General features: G+C 38.9%; 1 protein-coding gene across 1 annotated transcript; it reads right to left on the bottom strand.

The window, feature by feature from the left end:
* Positions 1–295: 295 nt before the first annotated feature.
* On the bottom strand, positions 296–13378 carry LOC141107857 (uncharacterized). The gene is made up of 4 exons (XM_073598888.1): positions 13059–13378; positions 4645–7644; positions 4439–4545; positions 296–2175 (listed from the first exon to the last, which is right to left on the bottom strand). Exons 1-4 carry the CDS (start codon positions 13111–13113, stop codon positions 2119–2121), a joined length of 3219 nt encoding a protein of 1072 aa, XP_073454989.1. The 5' UTR covers positions 13114–13378; the 3' UTR covers positions 296–2118.
* Between the last annotated feature and the right edge of the window lie 2794 nt (positions 13379–16172).

The following is a 16172-nucleotide window of genomic DNA, read 5'->3' as shown; positions in this document are numbered from 1 at the left end:
GTGCGGAGGTCCGGAAATGGTTAAAGATATCATGCACATTTTCGGCATGATTTATAGGCTTAGATATTAATTTTACATTTGAAAGAGGAATCCTAGTTGGTTGACTGTGATCAGCTGTTCCCAGGGCCAGGACACGATCCTCTAGTGCCCAGGGCAAAAAAAGACAACATGCGCCCCCTTCATTATGTACAAGTTTATGAGGAGTAGGGGGAGAGAGAGCACAGCCTGCACCTCCTCCCAGCTCTCTCCTTTTTTCCTTGCTGCTTTCAGTGCTGGGCTGACAGAAGTAGTAATGCCACTGTCACTACTCCTGTCAGCCTTATAAAGAAGGAACTTGCGTTACCTCCATCCCTACAATACACGCTGCGCCGAGGGCAGCTATTCTCTTCTGCCCATCCCTTGTCCCGGCCCTGACTGTTCCGCTTCTACTTAGGTTTTTGTAAATCAGGCCCTCCATATGTTCATATATCACCAGTACACCAGATATCATAAATACATTTATTGAAAATACCATTCTATAGCGACTGACAAAATATGTCCATATTGTTTACGTTCATTTTTATACAGTATCCTTACATTTCAACTATGTAACATCAAATGGCACTTCGTTTCTTAATAAACCAGAATAAATATCTTCAATAACTTTTACTTCAACTTTACATTTTAGCAAAATTACCATTGTCCAGCAATGTCTCTTCTAATCCATTGTAATCAGTAGTGCTAAAATACATCCTTCCTGTAACAGGATTGCTTAAAAAAAGCAGTAAAAACAATATTATATAAATACAGTACATATTAGCTTTAAATAAAATAACCACTAGATGTCACCCTCACATAGCTTTCTATGTCATATAGAGCTTGTCTGACATGCTACGGTCCCTGGGTGACTGTTGACTATATCATCCCACAATCCTCTGCACAGCAGAAGGCAGATTTAAAGTGGGTGTCTATGCAAGATTTAAAAACACTAATCATTAAAAACAATACATATCTTGGTACATGAACACATTCACTGCATTCTATTGCACAGTACTGTAACTTTGACATGTTTTAGGCACTGGGGGCGGAAGAGGGAAATGTACCGATGAATGATGGATAAATGAATGATAAAGGTAAACAATTCTATGTAAGTATTTGTTCATTTGACTAGAATTTTAAATAAAAGAAACTCCAATACCACTCAGCAGAGCTGTTCTAAATCAAATAGATACAATATTAGGAAACTTTAGGCTCCATTTACACCTGGGCATTTTAGGATTGCGGCAGAATTGCTGCGATTCTGCACCCAATCTCAAAACGCACTACAATCGCAAAAGTAGGTTCAGGTGCCATTTTTTTCAATGGCACCTAAAACGTGGTGCCGTTTTGCCGCGATTGTTGCGTTATTTATCGTGCAGCAATCATCGCAAATCCCATTGCGTGAAGCTTGTCACCCAAAAGAGGCTCCTGCTTCTTTTTGGGTGACAAGCTTTACGTGATCCAATTGCAGCGTGATAATCCGTGCAACAATCGCAGCAAAATTGCACCGTGTATTAGGTGCTATTGAAAATAATGGCACCTGAACCTGTGTTTTGCAAGTGTAGAGTGTTTTAGGATCACGGGCAGAATCGCAGTGATTTTGCCGAGATTCAAAAATGCCCAGGTGTGAATGGAGCCTTGGAGGTTGTTAGTAGCTATGCTGCATTTTGGTTTTGTCACTTTCTAGGAATACATTGTTGTGTCATAGTCTTGATATACAAGCAACTGATACAATGCTAAGGCATTTTAATATACCCGAATTATCAACCTATTCTTAATTTCAATTGTTTTCCCTTTCAATATTCGGTACATATCACTTTGGAAAGACTTGGGACTTAAATCATGAATTAATATAAAAAAAAAGATGTACCATATAAACAGAGATAAAAAAAATCTGGTACTTTTCCAGGGTTAATATTTCCAGAGGGTTTTTAAGGTCAGGTATATCTGACCACTGTTCATCCTACAATGTCCATCAAGCCTCTCTTGTACTCTTCATGTATTACACTCAATGACCAGGAGGGGCGGTAGATCTCAAATATCTTTTCTGTGTAACACTGTAAAGTTCAATTCATTCTGACATTTGCAAGGTAGTCCACATTAAATAGAGGAACCAGAAACAACGTAGCGAGTATCTTTTCTTAGGTAATATATAACCTGTAAAATAAAATATGCATTAGTTGAAGTAGGATTTAAGGTGTTTGTAAAGCTTCGTTCTTTTTTTAAAAATAATATAACAAACATGTTATAGTTACCTGCTCTGTACAATGGTTTTACACAGAGCAGCCCCAATCCTCCTCTTCTTGGCTCCCCTCCGCCAAGTGCCTCCATATCAAGCTGCTTGCTATGGGGACACTCCTGCTTGCCTGCTCCCGAGCTGGCTCTGTGTGTCCATTGACACACAGAACACATCTCGGCCCTGTCACAAGCTCCCTCCTCACTGGCTGTTATTGACAGCAGCAGGAACCAATGGCTCCCACTGCTGTGTATGAGTCAATGAGAAGGGAGAGAGCTGAGAGAGCCTAGGCTCTTGTGCACAGTGCTGGATTGAGATTAGGGTTGAGTATGTATTTAAGCGGTATAAAAAATCCAATGAACCAAGTGCTCCGAATTGTTCTTAGGTGGTAAACCCACATTGGGAGCTGCTCCCCAAGGATCACATGGACATAGTGAAAACCATAAGAAATTGCTAGAGTGGGAGCACTTAACCAAAATGTATATATACTGTATATAGGATATGAGCCCAAAGATCAATAAAAAAGTCAATTGACATTAACTGTGACTTTTTAATATAAACAATGGATAAAGGCAACTCACAGACATCCAGATGTTTTAGGTGAACAAAGTGCATTAGTTTGGTTCACTGAACCACCTACTGCAGGTCTGATGATTTATGTGGGCTTCATGCATGCTTAGCCCTGCTTCTAGTTTGTGAGAGCATATTAGATCTTTTACTTCAATCAAAAAGTGAAAGACTGATTTCAGGTAAGCACTGACAATTCACACAGCCCTTTATGGAAGCTCTCAAAAACTGAACTGAACTTTCTTTCATGTATTATTAGAAAATGGTCACCAATATCCATCTAACCCAAGATTTGACCTTTTACTGGGACAGCAAAGATTAACCAAAAAAAAGTGCCAAATAAGGGAGAAGGTAAAGGTACATAAATGATCGGAGGGTTGGGATGTTTTTTTCAAATACATACATATGGAATGCTTTCTCTTTTTTGCTAGCCTCAAGTTTTGCTTTACCATAAAAAAATCCAGATCTTGGAAAATCCTTTGTGACGAGCATGTGACTGAGTAGAAAATACATTAATTAGAATGTATGAGCTTGTTTCATCAGGTAAACTATTTGCTGGCAAATGTATGGTGCACCTTGAGTGAGTTTGAGGTTTGACCTTTTATAATATGATTCCTTACACAGGCCATACATTATATATATTTTTTTTAGTTCAACCAGGGTGTTGAATGAAAAAAAAATGTGCCGATTCAACAATTCACACGTTCGATGTGCATGGATGTATCACTCCTATTGTGCTATTGTGTTCTCACGGTGGGGAGCTACAGAGATTGAAATTCGGCTGGTCACTGCTGTGGTTTTTTGTTTTTTTTATTGCAACATCGGCCATCTCATTCTAGGGGTTTGTCCAGCCCAAATGCAAAGTCATATCATACAAGTATGCCTCCAAGGCCCTGGAAGATCTTTTAATGCCTGGTTCATTACGTAACATCGGAGCACCATAATATGTTTATGGTGCCCCTAATTATCCAGATATACAGGCTATTGCTATGTACACACGATAGGATTTTCTGACAACAAAACCGTGGATTTATTTCCGATAGATGTTGGCAGAAACTTGTCTTGCATACACACTTGCATACACAGAAATGTACGACGAGCTGAGAAAAATGAAGTTCAATAGCCAGTGTGGCTCTTCTGCTTGATTCCGAGCATGCGTGGAATTTTGTGCGTCAGGATTGTGTACATACGATCGGAATTTCCGACAACGGATTTCTAAGAACCAGCTCTCAAATTTTTGTTGTCGGAAATTCCTACACGCCTACACGCAGTCGGAATTTCCGACAACAAGCTCACATCGAACATTTGTTGTTGGAAAATCCTATCATGTGTACAGGGCATATGTGTATAGGGACTCAGTCAGTACAGTCATAGAGAACCTCTGACATGACTTAATAGCATAATGTCTGCAGCGTACATTACTGTGTACAGCACCACTAGTGTTTTTTTTTAAGTACAGGCTGCAAGTGGACACAAATAAGGCTCCTTATAACCTTTCAAAGGCTTAGGAACTGTATGAGCACATGCGTACGTGGCCCATAACAATGGGGAGGAGATTCTCTTGTAGGAAGAGGCAGCTGAAGGCAACAAAAAGTTATGAAGAAGACTATTACCTACCATTAATGTTGTTCCAACAAGAAGAAATGTTCCCAAGGCAACAGCCAAGGAAATGACAATGATCTTCCATGGAGCCAAAACATTGGCTGGGGAAAAGACTGTGACATCTGAAAGAAGATTTCAGTGTTACTTTAGAGACTCATTCTTTATGGTGTTATAATTTATTCTACTTTTCACTTTCTAGTTATACTTATAAACCTATTTACCTGCCGCGTTGTTGCTTGTAGATGAGCTGTTCTCCGTTACAGAAGACAATTTTGCATAAGTTCTAGAAAAATGTTGTGTACTGAAGGCTGTCGTGGAATATGTTTCAGTAGAAGGTGTTGTATTAGTGTTTGAAGGTACTGAATCACTTGAGGTTGCTGAAGAGGCTGTATTATTTATGGTAACTGATGGACTTCTGGTGCTATCACTGAAAGATGTTGATGGGCTGTTGGTTGATGCTGTTTGGACATTTGTACCATTACTGGATGAGGTAGACATATCAACAGGTGCTGCTGTTGATGATATTTTAAAATTATTTACAGGTGTTGCCGGACTGCTGGCAGGGTTATTTGGAGATGCTAAGATTCTGGTTGAAGCTGTCTGGTTAGTGGTATAGTTACCAGAAGTGGTTGACAATTTTGCAGAAGTGCTAGAAAAACTTTGTGTACTGGAGGCTGTCGTGGAAGATGTTTCAGTAGAAGGTGTTGTATTAGTGTTTGAAGGTACTGAATTACTTGAGGTTGCTGAAGAGGCTGTATTGTTTATGGTAACTGATGGACTTCTTCTGCTATCACTGGAAGATGTTGATGGGCTGTTGGTTGATGCTGTTTGGACATTTGTACCATTATTGGATGAGGTAGACATATCAACAGGTGCTGCTGTTGATGATATTGTAAAATTATTTACAGGTGTTGCCGGACTGCTGGCAAGGTTATTTGGAGATGCTAAGATTCTGGTTGAAGCTGTCTGGTTAGTGGTATAATTACCAAAAGTGGTTGACAATTCTGCATAAGTGCTAGAAAAATGTTGTTTACTGGAGGCTGTCGTGGAAGATGTTTCAATAGAAGGTGTTGTTGTATTAGTGTTTGAAAGTACTGAATTACTTGAGGTTGCTGAAGAGGCTGTATTGTTTATGGTAACTGATGGACTTCTGGTACTATCGCTAGAAGATGTTGATAGGCTGTTGGTTGATGCTGTTTGGACATTTGTACCATTACTGGATGAGGTAGACATATCAACAGGTGCTGCTGTTGATGATATTGTAAAATTATTTACAGGTGTTGCCGGACTGCTGGCAAAGTTATTTGGAGATGCTAAGATTCTGGTTGAAGCTGTCTGGTTAGTGGTATAGTTACCAGAAGTGGTTGACAATTTTGCATAAGTGCTAGAAAAATGTTGTGTACTGGAGGCTGTGGTGGAAGATGTTTCAGTAGAAGGTGTTGTTGTATTAGTGTTTGAAGGTACTGAATTACTTGAGGTTGCTGAAGAGGCTGTATTGTTTATGGTAACTGATGGACTTCTGGTGCTATCGCTGGAAGATGTTGATGGGCTGTTGGTTGATGCTGTTTGGACATTTGTACCATTACTGGATGAGGTAGATATATCAACAGGTACTGCTGTTAATGATATTGTAAAATTATTTACAGGTGTTGCCGGACTGCTGGCAAGGTTATTTGGAGATGCTAAGATTCTGGTTGAAGCTGTCTGGTTAGTGGTAAAATTACCAGAAGTGGTTGACATGCTGTTAATAGTTGTTCCAGTTAGTAATGAACTAGACATAGTGCTTTTTGTAGGTATGGGTGGGGCACTGGTAATTGTTTGGGTAGATAAAGCACTACTAATACTTGATATTGGTTGGGTGATCATATAAATGCTGGAAGACATCATGCTTGTATTTTGGGTTGATGGTGATGATCTTGATGATGTAAAACTTAGTGGAACAATACTGGTAGATGCTGCTATACTACTAGTTGTAGCTTCATTGTTACTTGTTTCCCTAATGACAGTAGTCAACATGCTACCTACAGCTGTGTTGGAAGGTGTTGTGCTGTTACCAGAATCATTACTGGTGCTTGGTGGGTGCAGACTTGAGGCTGTGACTGTATTAGCTATGTTATTGGCTTCAGTATTGGCAGTGGAATCAGAAACACTTAACACTGTTGATGCTGCAACACTGGATGATGGATCTGTACTATGTGATACATGCTGAGATGTCGCTGATGTAGGTTGAACAGTGTTCTGTGTAATTTCAGCAGCATTAAATACTTGTTTAATACTAGTTGTCAATTGCTGGTTGCTTGAACTAGTGATCTCATTAAATGCTGGTGCCAAAGTAGAGGAAGTAGCTGAACTTGAAGTACTTGAAGCCATTTCTGATGTACTAATGGTAACTGGTTTGGTACTGGTAAAGATATTGTCCACACTACTAGATGCTACTTGAGTTCTTGGGTCATGGCTAGAAGTAGGTGCTGAAGTACTAGGAAATGTTTCTGTGATGTTTGGTGCTGGTTCAGATTTGGTTAGTGCTGAATTTTTACTAGAGTGGCTAAAAAAAGTTGTCGTGGGAGTTGAAGCTGATAGATCAATGTATATAGTTGCATTATTGGTTGATACTGGCTGGAGTGTGCTTGATGTTGGTTGTGTACTACTGCTATAAGAAGTTGTTGTTTCACCCACTGTAAATTTTGGTGCATTCACTGGTGTTGCGTGGCTGTTACTTGTAGCTAGTTCTATATTTGTTGAAGTTAGCTTGCTACTGACATCATTATTAGAAGGAGTTGTCATACTTATGGCAATTGCATCTGATATGCTGGAAGAGGCGCTATCAGTAAGCAGGTGAGTGGGTGATGCAGGTTCTTTACTAGTATTTGTGCTGGAAGAAGTAATGCCACTTGGCTTTGATACTGATGTAGATGCCGATGATACTATGTTGTTTGTTGTAGGTAGAGAACTGCTTATAATACTGAATGATGTTGTTGTGCCTTTGCTAGACTCTTCTGGTGTCTCAGAAGAAGATATCAGATTAGTGGTTGATTCTGGTAAGATACTGGTATCGATGTAGGTAGTAGTCTCTGTGCCTGATTCAGTAAAGGAAGGAGTTGTTGTAAGGGTCCATTCTGGCTGGCTGCTGGCATCGGGAGTTGGTGAATCAGTTGACCCCAAGATTATTGTGGCTATAGTGCTGAGGATAGACCCAAATGACTGGGCTTCAACATGATGGCCTGCAATACATTAGATTTTACACTGAATTATAAAGACAAACAATAATAATACTTCCATAATGAATGTCTACTTAAACTGTTCCCCCCTGACAAGTAAAGATGAGGTCTTCAGCCTTTGAAGAACTTCCATTCCCAGTGTTCCTTGCTGACCAAAGAGAGTGCTTGCCTATTAGAGGTTTACACTGTGACTCAAAGTACACATCACTAAACTTTGCCAAACTATAAGCCTCATTTATGTATGCAAAGTGTCACTGAAATACACAAAATATATAAAAAGCTTTGCATTTGTTTGGCAAGGGTGAGAAAAGGTTAGAGTCCTTGTCAGGTTTGCAACGTGTGTCTCCACTGGGATGATTTCCCCTCACCAAATTTCACCAATGCAGACAGAGATAAAAACACGTTTATAATACAGTGAAGAAGGATTAGAATTTTTGATGGTATTATTACTGGCGTCTTGTGATAAACACAGCCCCCATTTTTCTAAGGGCATTACAGGGACAGAAAGAAATGAAAATCTCTTCAGCAAGGACAGAGAGAAATAAACATTTTGTTCAGAGGTTTCAGAGCACACTTATTATGATACAAATACTATCAAGCTTTTTTGATATTATCATATTAAATTACTTTGGATTTTGATATATGGGAGATGCTACTGCTGCCATTAGGTGTATGACTTCATTGGCTGCTTGCCTGTTCTGGCACAGTAATTCACTATAAGCCATACATTATGACATCCAGGTAACTATAAAGTTGTATTCAGCAACTGCATTTCCCATTTTGCTATTCTGACAAGTTTACTATGAAATATACCTGGGGGCATTCCAGAGAAGAAATGGTATGTTACTTCCTCTAATAATAATAAGAAGAAAATGGCTGGCTCGCCGCACTCCAATGCAATTTATTTTATTGTTTCGCGTTTCACACCTAAAACTGGTGCTTAATAGCTCAAAGAGCTATGATTAAACACTAGTTTTAGGTGTGAAACGTGTCAGCTGATCCTTGTTCACCATCATCGCTGTTTGATTTTTATTGACCATAAAAGAGATTGCATCGGAGTGCGGCCATCCAGCCACTTTCTTCTTCTCATGTTCCTATTTGCAGCAGGGCCTGCACCCATCTTCGTATAGAGGTAGTGGAGCAGCATGGCAGGTGATGTAGTCCTTGAGCTGTGCTATATACCTTTATACTTCCTGTAATACATGTAGCTAGGAATTGCTATCATTTGTTACAATGATCATGTCCGATCTTTTGTCATCGACAGTGTAAAGGCCTCTGTACTATAGTTTTTAGCTTTCCTTGACTAGTATTTTCGAATACATTGTCAATCTATATTAGGTGTAGGCAGTAACAAAAAAAATATTACATTTTTTAATTATTTTTTACGTGATCAATATGAATATATTTTATACTTATCTATTTTTAGCCAGTAGGCGTAGCTCTAGGCTCTGTTTCTCATGGTTATCTGTCTATTGTTTGCTGCTTTACTGCTACTCTATGTCTACTCTTTTCAGAAGGGCCATACAGACTTTCAGTGACAGAATGTCTGAGCCTGGGTTCACACTGTAGCGAACACAGACATCGCATGTGATTCGCACCCGTACTGCGGTGTCGATCAAATGCGATGTCTGTGCAATGCAAGTTCAGTCAGACGTACTGTCTGGCTGAACACGCATTGGATTTGCACAAAAAGGTGCAGGGACTTTTTTTTTTCCCACGCACTGGAAACGGATCACATGGGTGTTCACACCCATGATTCCTATCCAAATCCACAATTCGCACTGCAATCTGTGAACCGATCTGGGGGTGTCATTAACATTGTTTTGACACATGCAGAAGGCAGTGTGAACTGACTGCGGGAGAGATGCGCTGCGGGAACTGGCGCTGGAATCGCACTGGTTCCCACATCGCTACAGTGTGAACCCATGAAAGTAAATAACTTCTGCTGTGCTCTGTCTTTAGAAACCCCATAACATCCTGTGACACCAGGGTCACTGGCGCAGAAATACAATATTATAGTTCCCCTTTAGGTGAGGCTAACCATATTGCTGCGTACACATGACTGGAATTTCCAACAACAAATGTTCGATGGGAGCTTGTTGTCGGAAATTCCGACCATGTGTATGCTCCATTGTAAATTTGTTGTTGGAATTTCCGACAACAAAAATTTGAGAGCTGGTTCTCAAATTTTCCGACAACAAAATCCGTTGTCAGAAATTCCGATCGTGTGTACACAATTCCGACGCATAAAATTCATGCTAGGAATCAAGCAGAAGAGCCGCACTGGCTATTGAACTTCATTTTTCTTGGCTCGTCGTATGTGTTGTACGTCACCGCGTTCTTAACCTTTGGAATTTCCGACAACATTTGTGCTACCGCGTGTATGCTAGACAAGTTTGAGCCAACATCCGTCGGAAATAAATCCCAGGATTTTGTTGTCGGAATGTCCGATTGTGTGTACGTGGCATATAAGTTATGGTGGAAACGCATGTAGCGCTGGTAGATTTGCGATCTACCATATGTTAGGTAAATTGAGTAACTTGTTCGTTAGGAAGGTTGGGTTTGCCTCTGTTCTAGTTTGGCTGACGTTGTGTGTGTTTCCGGACTGACCGGTGGGTGTCGCTGTTATCGCTGGCTGGTGTTGGAGAGGCAACGTGTTGGGGCGTGTGGATTCTCTTCTGTCCCGGGGGCGACTCGGTGGAGGTGGTCCTCCCGGTTGCATTCTGGGCGGGGGTGTTTGTGGGACAGACGCCATGTTGTGGGGTCATTTTACAGCCACCTGCTGGCCCTCCTGGCCGACAGGTACGCGTTAGAGGGCAATCTCGTGGTCCTCCGTTCCGGAGGCCCACGCCGCTGAGGCGCAGGGGGGGCCCAGAAGCTTGTCTGTGGCCTACCACAGCAGCTGAGGAATGGTCCTGAGCTGTCTAACCAGAGTGAAGAAGCTGGACAACCGAGGAGATCCCAGGGGAGGACCCATCATGGAAGAATCACGCAGCGTGCTGGTCTGGAGAGGGGCCTGGTGACTCGGTTGAAGGACGTATCATAAAGTAACTATACAGCATAGTGTTGCCGGGTTGGCTTAAAGGTTCAAGCACCGTGACTGATGTTCATTGCAGAAAGACCAATACATCCTGTGGCAGAGGATTGTACGGGTTTATCGCAAACAAGTCTGTGGCAGACACTTTTGTTCGTGCTATGTACTGGCTGCTAGGCAAGTGAGAGGCCTATCCAGGTGAGCAAAGAGTGTGTCCCACGAGGGGAGCGCATTCTATTGTTATATCCAAATTCTACCAGGACATTTGTCAAGAATCTTACAAGAAGATATTTGAGTTTCTTCTGCAGTTTCCCTTCTGCCTCTTTCCTGCTACTTCCTTACTAAATTGTTTAATAAAGCATTGAAAACGTACTCAAGTGTTGGTGCGTGTATCGTCCAGAGGTAAACTCAATGGAACCCTAGACCCGGTGGCGGTAAAACAGAGGGAAGGAGAGTGAAGGTAACAAGCCCACTTAAACCAGCAGCTCCGCCAAGAGTAATTGCTACACGCAAAAAAAAAAAAAAAAGAAAATATGCTATTTTACAGCATGGCTAGTTGTTAGATAAGCATATCTTATCTAACAATATTATCTATTTTTAGCCAGTAGGCGTGGGTCTAGGCACTTTTTCCCATGGTTACCTATCTATTCTTTGCTGCTCTGCTGATGATCTATGTCTGCTCTTTTCAGAACGGCCATACAGACTTTCAGAGACAAAGTGTCTGAAGGTAAACAAGTTCTGCTGTGCTCTGTCTTTAGAAAACCCCATAACATACTGTGACACCAGGGTCATTGGCTTAGCCTGTATTAAATATCTATTTGAAAAATAAAGAGTTTACATAAATAGAAGAAAAAAACTGAAATACACTATTATACTTCACCTTTAAGTGGGCCTTAATATATAAAGGTAGAAACGCAAAACAAAAAAATCATGTGAAGAAAATGTATGCTATTTTACAACATGGATAGCTCAGTAGTAACATTTAACTAATGTAACTAATGCCATATGAAAAAGTCTACACAATGTGTTAAAGCAAACTTTACAAGTGCAAGGTCTGCTTATGTGTCTACCGCTTTGGAAGAAAATAATAAAAAAGACTCACCTTATGTGGGCCAGGTGATGCCAGTGGGACTTTATGTGGAATTTTAGGAAATTTGAGGATCACTTATCCTGCAGAAAAACTCTCCTGTACAATGCAGTAGTGTCCTCCTATGAAAATGGGGATCCTGAGCTTTCCCAAGACCCCTCTGTGAGACCAATGACATCAGTGGCATGAAGCAGGAAGTGTCCAGAAGAAAGGGAGTATTCTATTTGCATTTTCTTTCAATGTGTTTTCTTTTTTCATCTATTAATATTTTATTTAAGTTTTTGTCAACAAAGCTTGGGGACAGACACATTTGTAGACCTTGTATATAAGTGCAATATCTGCTTTAAAGAATAACTCCACTTTTGTTGAGAAAAAAACAATCCCCTCTGGGTGATCAATGTACATTGCAAGGATTTTAACAAACTTTGTAGCAGTCCTACCCTGTTTCCCCGAAAATAAGACCTAGCGTGATTGTCGGTGATGGCTGCAATATAAGCCCTACCCCCCAAATAAGCCCTACCCTGTTTCCCCGAAAATAAGCCCTACCCTGAAAATAAGACCTGCAAGGACTTTAACTAGGCCTTATTTGGGGAGTAGGGCTTATATTGCAGCCATCACCGACAATCAAACTAGGTCTTATTTTCGGGGAAACAGGGTATATGTTCCACTATGTCCTTGGAATACTGATTTCTGAATGGGAGTGTCTGTGTTCAATCTAATCAGCTGATGCACTCGCACTGTTCTAGCAAGGGAAGTTGTGATGTCTGCATCCATTTTACACACACAAAAATAATATATACTTCCTATTGCAGAGGATGCCTAAAATGCCAATCACACAAGTGGGAAATTACATTTCCTAGAAAATAGGTTTGCAGGTTGCCATATTGCATAGATTTTTACAGAAAATTACAGTAGCTACAGACTGATAAGGAAAGCTAATTTTAATAAAATTAATTACAATATGGCTTGTGTATCAATTGTATATGCTATATTTTTTTTTTCACAAAAGTGGAGTTACCCTTTAAAAAGTAAAAGGGCCAAATCAGATTAATTTAAAGTTAACCAATCTTTAACGTGGATAAATCATATTAAGTAAGTATATAAACAATGGTATATAAACTGAATGCCAAAAAAAAATCAGCAGATCAAGAAAGATAGACAGCTGAAGTTGTATGTTCCGTTCATCCCAATAAGGGACATGTCTGATAGATAGATAGATAGATAGATAGATAGATAGATAGATAGATAGATAGATAGATAGATAGATAGATAGATAGATAAATGTTGTTAACTCACCAGTTATAAGTAAAAGTAACACCAAATGTGCAACATGTAACCCAGAGTGCTTCATTGTGATTCTTGCAGTGCCAGTCCAATGCTCCTATTAACAGCTGGGCGATACTTTATAAAATGGGAAATGATTCCCAGACCCCTGATTAGAATGTTATATGCTATGATTAATTGGAAGGGTGGGGCAGGTGACATCATTCCTGACCTCACTGCTGAGCTCAGAGGCTGAGCCATCTCTTCTACAGTCTGTGCAGAGCCCACTCTACTACACAATAGGTGATGCAGTGAGAGCAGGGAGTGTCCCCAGTGAAGTATTCACTTGTTCCCTGAATAGAGCTCCTTATCTCATTTCAGGGTGTAACTGTTTATATACACAGAGATAAACTGTACTTAAGAACAATACACAGAATAAATGAGAGTTTATGGAGGGATGCAGACAGACAGACATAGATAGATTGATTGATAGATAACAGATAGATAGATAGATAGATAGATAGATAGATAGATAGATAGATAGATAGATAGATAGATAGATAGATAGATAGATAGATAGATAGATAACAGATAAAATAATAATTAGATATGCACACATGCGCAAATAGATAGATTAATATAGATATGTAATATATGAAAAGATAATATATAAATAATGATGATAATAATAATAATAATAAATACTGTAGATAAATAGATTGATAGAGGGAGATGTACAAATATAGATATTAGATTGATAAATACTGTAGTTAGATAGATGGATAGATCAATACATAGGTAATATATAGAAAGATAAGTACTATTATTATTATAATTTTTTTTAAATTAATAATAAAATACATGATAGATAGGAAGATAATAAATACTGTAAGAAATAAGATACTGTAAAACCTGTAAGTTGATGGAGATATGATAGATACATATGTAATATATTGAAATATATTATATATATATATATATATATATATATATATATATATATATATATATATATATATATATATATATATATATATATAATTATTAATATTATTATTATTAGAGATAGGTACAAAGATAGATGTTGGATTGATATAGATAGATAGATAGATAGATAGATAGATAGATAGATAGATAGATAGATAGATAGATAGATAGATAGATAATATACATGATAGATATGTAATATATAGAAAGATAATATATATAAATAATTATAATAATGATAAATACTGTAGATAAATAGATTGATAGATTGATAGAGAGATAGGTACAAAGATAAATTTGGATTGATAAAGATAAATACTGCAAATAGATAAATACGGTAGATACACAGATAGATAGGTAATAGATAGAAAGATAAATAATACAATATATGATACATAGATAGAAAAGAAAACAATAAATCTTTAAGATATAAGATACTGTAAAATGTGTAAGTTAATGGAGATACGATAGATAGAGAGATAGATAGATAGATAGATAGATAGATAGATAGATAGATAGATAGATAGATAGATAGATAGATAGATAGATAGATAAATGATAAAAATGCTTTGGAATTAGGAGTCTGAATTATTGCAGTATTAGTGTTGTAAAACAGTGGATTAGGTGTGGTAAAGGTGTGCTGGAAAAAGAACATGCAGAATTCCTAACTGTTAGCAAATTTCCTGAGTTTCACCTCATAGCTTTGTTTTATCCTGCTGAATCATCAGGGGAATTATGAAAATTAGTGAATAGTTTGGCTCAGTTAAACTTTCAGTTTATATTAGAGCTCTCCTGTTAAAGTAGAACTCCAGGAAAATTGTATTTATTTTTACATTCTCTCCCAATAAAAAAAAAACACATTGCCAACCTTCACTTATCCTTCCCAAATCCCCCTCCTCCTTGGTCCAGCAATGGAGTTCCTCTTCAGGGTAAACATCACTGTCATCTTTGGCTATTTACTGTAAGTCCAGCCTGTCATTTATTTACCCCCCCCCCCCCCCATACACACACACACAAACACACACCATTATACAGGCTGGGCTCACAGTACTGCAAGACTGAGCAACAAGTCACACATCATTACGTGAGTGGAACTCAGTCCTGGAAGAAAGCCCCCCCCCCCTCCCCTTATCACTACCAGAAGAAAGAAAGACCTGTTGATGTCACCAAACTGGCAAGAAGACCAAAACATAAATACTTGGGGCAATGAGGACTTTGGGGATGGCAGGAACCATGCTTGGAGTCCCACTTTAATCTTAAAGTAATTCAATTATCCCTCTATTAAAAATATGCAAGTCTTGTTTGTATTACGTGTTTAGTCAGCTAAGGCCACCATTAATAGTACTGGTAACCTACGGATATGTAGAGCTTAGACAATAGAGATATTAGAGTGCGTCTGTGGGAATTTGTGCACAAAGCTGAAGTTTAGGCATATTAACTTTTACATTGATCCAGCATAGACACATTTTGGCCATATAGTGGTAGATGTGATGGCCAATTGTCACCAAATGTTTAGCCATATACTGTATGTATGTATGTGTGTGTGTGTGTGTGTGTATGTGTGTGTGTTTATATATATATATATATATATATATATATATATATATATATATATGTATATATATATTATATATACAGTTGTGCTCATAAGTTTACATACCCTGGCAGAATTTATGATTTCATGGCCATTTTTCAGGGAATATAACTCAAAAGCTTTTCTTTCACTCATGGTTAGTGTTTGGCTGAAGCCATTTATTATCAATCAACTGTGTTTACTCTTTTTAAATCATAATGGCAACAGAAACTACCCAAATGACCCTAATCAAAAGTTGAGTTCTTATACCGTGTATTGCCCCCTTTAACATCAATGACAGCTTGAAGTCTTTTGTGGTATTTGTGGATGAGGCTCTTTATCTTCTCAGATGGTAAAGCTGCCCATTCCTCTTGGCAAAAAGCCTCCAGTTCCTGTAAATTCTTGGGCTGTTTTGCATGAACTGCAGGTTTGAGATCTCCCCAGGGTGGCTCAATGATATTGAGGTCAGGAGACTTAGATGGCCACTCCAGAACCTTCACTTTATTATGCTGTAGCCAATGACAGGTTGACTTGGCCTTGTGTTTTGGATCATTGTCATGTTGGAATGTCCAAGTACGTCCCATGTG

This window comes from Aquarana catesbeiana, linkage group LG09 (genome assembly GCF_042186555.1).
Source record: "Aquarana catesbeiana isolate 2022-GZ linkage group LG09, ASM4218655v1, whole genome shotgun sequence".
Classification (NCBI taxonomy): domain Eukaryota; kingdom Metazoa; phylum Chordata; class Amphibia; order Anura; family Ranidae; genus Aquarana; species Aquarana catesbeiana.
Note: the sequence above shows the minus strand (reverse complement) of the source record. Positions and strands in the feature narration are given on the sequence as shown.